This window comes from Myotis davidii, unplaced genomic scaffold, assembly GCF_000327345.1.
Source record: "Myotis davidii unplaced genomic scaffold, ASM32734v1 scaffold663, whole genome shotgun sequence".
In the NCBI taxonomy this organism is placed as follows: domain Eukaryota; kingdom Metazoa; phylum Chordata; class Mammalia; order Chiroptera; family Vespertilionidae; genus Myotis; species Myotis davidii.
The window spans coordinates 4,768,425-4,772,622 of NW_006295816.1; the positions used below are offsets into that span (position 1 = coordinate 4,768,425).

Here is a 4,198-nt window from a genome sequence, read left to right on the forward strand (position 1 = left end):
GGGATGTGGGTGGAAGAATAGAGTCCATCAACTTTTAATCTTTTATTTGGTGTCAGGAAGAAGTTCCTTTGGCACTCTTTTCCTTCTTCCCTTCCTTCCTTCCTTCCTTCCTTCCTTCCTTCCTTCCTTCCTTCCTTCCTTCCTTCCTTCCTTCCTTCCTCCCTTCCTCCTCCTTTCTTTTCCCCTTTTCTATTTTTCTTTCAGTTCTAACTTCAACACGACACTGCGTGACAACAGTGTCAAGAGTAACTCTTCTACGCAAATCTGATCAATAAACAGAGTCCCAGTAGTGGCTGCCGGGAGGGCGGGCACTTGCTGCCTGGAGAGTGGGAACCTCAGGGAACAAGGAATCCCCCTGGAGCAGTGGCCCACAGCGGGACACCCCATCACAGCTCACGGAGCCGCACACAGCACCGAGGGCGCTCTGAGCCCTTCTTCTGGGTACGTTTTACCTCGAGACAAAGAGGAAACGCGTGGGGCCAGGAGGCAGGACTGTACCTGTAATGGGGTGGAGGGTGACCGTTCGCGGCGCAGCTCAGGGTGACTTCCGACTGTGACGAAGCCAAAGGGAACGTGACGTCCTGGGGCTCCTGCGTGAAGACGGGGCGGCTGAAAGGACCGTCACCTGGAGGAAGAAAGGAGTCCCGCCGGGTGAGAACCCGGTCAGGCCCCGGCTGTCAGGTCAACACGCACGTAATGAAGGGCATGTACTTTGAAACGGTCTCAAACACACAGCGGGCACAGTGCAAAGCAGCGGTTCTCAACCTGTGGGTCGCGACCCCTTTGGGGGTCGAATGACCCTTTCACAGGGGTCGCCTAAGACCATCCTGCATATCAGATATTTACACGACGATTCATAACAGTAGCAACATGACAGTTATGCAGTAGGTTGCGATCCTGCTGGCTGAAGCCCCCGGTTTTGTTTAGCTTCTGTATGTGTTCCAATGTAGATTAGAGTGAAGCTGAGTTGCCGGCAGAGCAAGTGCTTTGAGGGGAACCTTTGCTGTCTTCATCCCCATTGAGTGTCGGCCAATGGAGGCAGTAGCCTCACCCTGGGAGGGGAGTGCAGAATGGGCCAGCTCTGTGGTCTCTCCAGTTTAGGAAACATCTCTTCCTTTCCTTCCTGTCTTTTCCTTTAATCCTCCTCTTATTTTCTGTCCTTCTATGTTTCCTCCCTCCCTCCCTCTTTTCCTCCCTCCCTCCCTCCCTCCCTCCCTCCCTTCCTTCCTTCCTTCCTTCCTTTCTTCCTCCCTTCCTCCTCCTTTCTTTCCCCCTTTGCCAAAGGGAACGTGACGTCCTGGGGCTCCTGCGTGAAGACGGGGCGGCTGAAAGGACCGTCACCTGGAGGAAGAAAGGAGTCCCGCCGGGTGAGAACCCGGTCAGGCCCCGGCTGTCAGGTCAACACGCACGTAATGAAGGGCATGTACTTTGAAACGGTCTCAAACACACAGCGGGCACAGTGCAAAGCAGCGGTTCTCAACCTGTGGGTCGCGACCCCTTTGGGGGTCGAATGACCCGTTCACAGGGGCCGCCTAAGACCATCCTGCATATCAGATATTTACATGACGATTCATAACAGTAGCAACATGACAGTTATGCAGTAGCAACGAAAATAATTTTATGGTTGGGTCACAACATGAGGAACTGTATTTAAAGGGCCAGAAGGTTGAGAATCACTGGTAAAGGAATGTCTTGAACCATTTAGAGTAATTTTGCAAACTGATGTCCATCCTCCCAAATCAATCGGCTTCCATGTCCTGTGAGGATAGCCCTGTGCATAACCACAACAAAGCCACCCACATCAGGAAATGAATGCCGACCCGGCACCAGCATCTCGTCTTCAAGCCCCATGTCACCATTTTCCCTAATGAAACCCTTCACAGCCAAAGGTTTCATCTCAATGACCATGGGAAGCAGGGCGTGCCCAGGCTAGACAAGTACCCGCCCGGAGGAAAACAGCTCCAGGAATCCTAGGGAATTTTTCTAATTTGTTTCGTGCTATAGACACATAAAGCTTTTTTTTAAAAGAAAAATAAAGAAGAAAAAATAACATGATATCAATATAAAAAATAAACAATAGAATCAGATAAATTAGGAGGTTGCAAATGTAAGGAGACAAACTACAAACGCAACCACATCTTTAAAGAACTAATAAATCAATTAGGATAGGCAAGCAACCAAATAGATGACTACTGAAAGTCAAATTACTGACATAAAAGGGTAATTTGAGATCATTATAATGAATGCAGTTGAAAAACACAGATAATAAAGCACTTGAAGGCCGAAACCGGTTTGGCTCAGTGGATAGAGCGTCGGCCTGCGGACTGAAAGGTCCCGGGTACGATTCCGGTCAAGGGCATGTACCTGGGTTGCGGGCACATCCCCAGTGGGAGTTGTGCAGGAGGCAGCTGATCGATGTTTCTCTCTCATCGATGTTTCTAACTCTCTATCTCTCTCTCCCTTTCTCTCTGCAAAAAAATCAATAAAATATATTTAAAAAAAAATAAAGCACTTGAAGGAAAGGCAATGAATGAAGAAGACATAAGATGACCCCGTGTGACAATCCGTGGTGTCGCTGAGCTGGAAGGGTCCCTGTGAGTGGATGGAACACACCCTCCAGGGCCCTCAGAGCGGCACCTGCTGGCTGACTGCTGACCCTCAAGCTGAGAAACACTTTTGGAGAGGAGACGGAAACAACAAGTCATCTAACAGACTGAAGCCAGCCGGGGGCTCAGTGGTTGAGAGTCGACCGATGAACCAGGAGGAGGTCACTGTTCGATTCCCGGTCAGGGCACAAGCCGGCTTGATCCCCAGTGTGGGGTGTGCAGCGGGCAGCTGATCAATAATTCTCTCTCATCAATAATGTTTCTATCTCTCTCTCCCTCTCCCTTCCTCTCTGAAATCAATAAAAAATATTCTTAAAAAATAAAAGGCTGAAAAAAATGAGATTACTGGCTGACTTACTCACAGGAGCATCCTGACCAGGAGACGGTGAGGAGGAGTCCACGGTGCCCTGAGGGAAAGGGTCACAGGACTGTCACCTCCCACCCTGATGTCTTTTAAATAGAATGACACTGGACATTCATCCCAGAGAAAGGAAAACTCTCAGGGGATGGAACCTAAATGTCTGCTCTGGAAGAAATGACCTGACACGGAAGTCCATCAGCTAAGCTCTCAGGCCTCGAGAATGAAGGAGAAATAGGATGCACACAGACTGCATCTACATAGACAATTAACACATGTTGGTTTCAGTTGTGGAACAGGGTACAAATGCTGTGAACTTGGAAAACATGAAAACATCAATGTAAATACAAAAATGAGGAATGGGTAGTGAGAAATGTGAGGGTCAATATTATCTTTCACAGTCCATAAGTAATTATATACATATACATTTACATATACATGTAATATACATATACATTAAAAGCATAAGCTTTTTATATATACACTAGAGGCCCAATGCACAAAATTCATGCAAGAGCAGGCCTTCCTTTCCCCAGCTGCCGGCACTGGCTTCCCTCTGGCACCCAGGACCCAGGCTTCCCTCGCAGCCCCAGCTTCATCTGGAAGGATGTCCAGTCTAATTAGCATATTATGCTTTTATTATTTTTGATGTAATTTTTGAAGCATAAGCATTCTGACCTCTTAGTGTTACTTAGTGAATTCTTTATAAAACCTAAGGGGAATCTTATAGTAGAAAAAGGTTGTTTTGGTCTTAAATCATTTATTCAAAGTTCAAAATTCTCTTTATTTTTACTTATTTCAACTTAAAATTTAATTGCATTATTGTAGCATCTATGGTATGATCCCATTTTAATGGAAGTATTCTTCTCTGTCTATGCATTAATCTGTCTACATGTTAATCTACCTTCTCTATATTTATATGCACAGAAAGATGGCTGCAATATTACCTAATTTTAATAATTTTATGATAAAAATCATTAAATTTGGGTAATTATTATTTTTTTGCATAGCTTTCCATAGTTTGAATGGAAAATTAACACACATTGTCCTATCCTATATAATAAAAGCCTAATATGCTAAGTGTCTGGTGGTCGGTCCTCTGTTCAACCAGTTGAAGTGTAATATGCTAATGATATGCTAAGGCTGCTCAACTGCTCACTATGACATGCACTGATCTCCAGGGGGCAGGCACTCCAACTGGTAGGTTAGCTTGCTGCTGGAGTCCGGCCAATTG

The 4,198-nt window shown here is 46.2% G+C and overlaps 1 protein-coding gene across 1 annotated transcript in view; it reads right to left on the minus strand.

The window, feature by feature from the left end:
- Positions 1 to 707, minus strand: part of LOC102756415 (contactin-6-like) — a 37,820-nt gene extending 37,113 nt beyond the window's left edge. The window contains exons 1-2 of the mRNA XM_015568307.1: positions 692 to 707; positions 499 to 625 (exon numbers count right to left, since the gene is read on the minus strand). Of these exons, the coding sequence (XP_015423793.1) occupies positions 499 to 625; positions 692 to 707 (143 nt within the window). The remainder of the gene's footprint in view (positions 1 to 498; positions 626 to 691) is intronic.
- Positions 708 to 4,198: the final 3,491 nt, after the last annotated feature.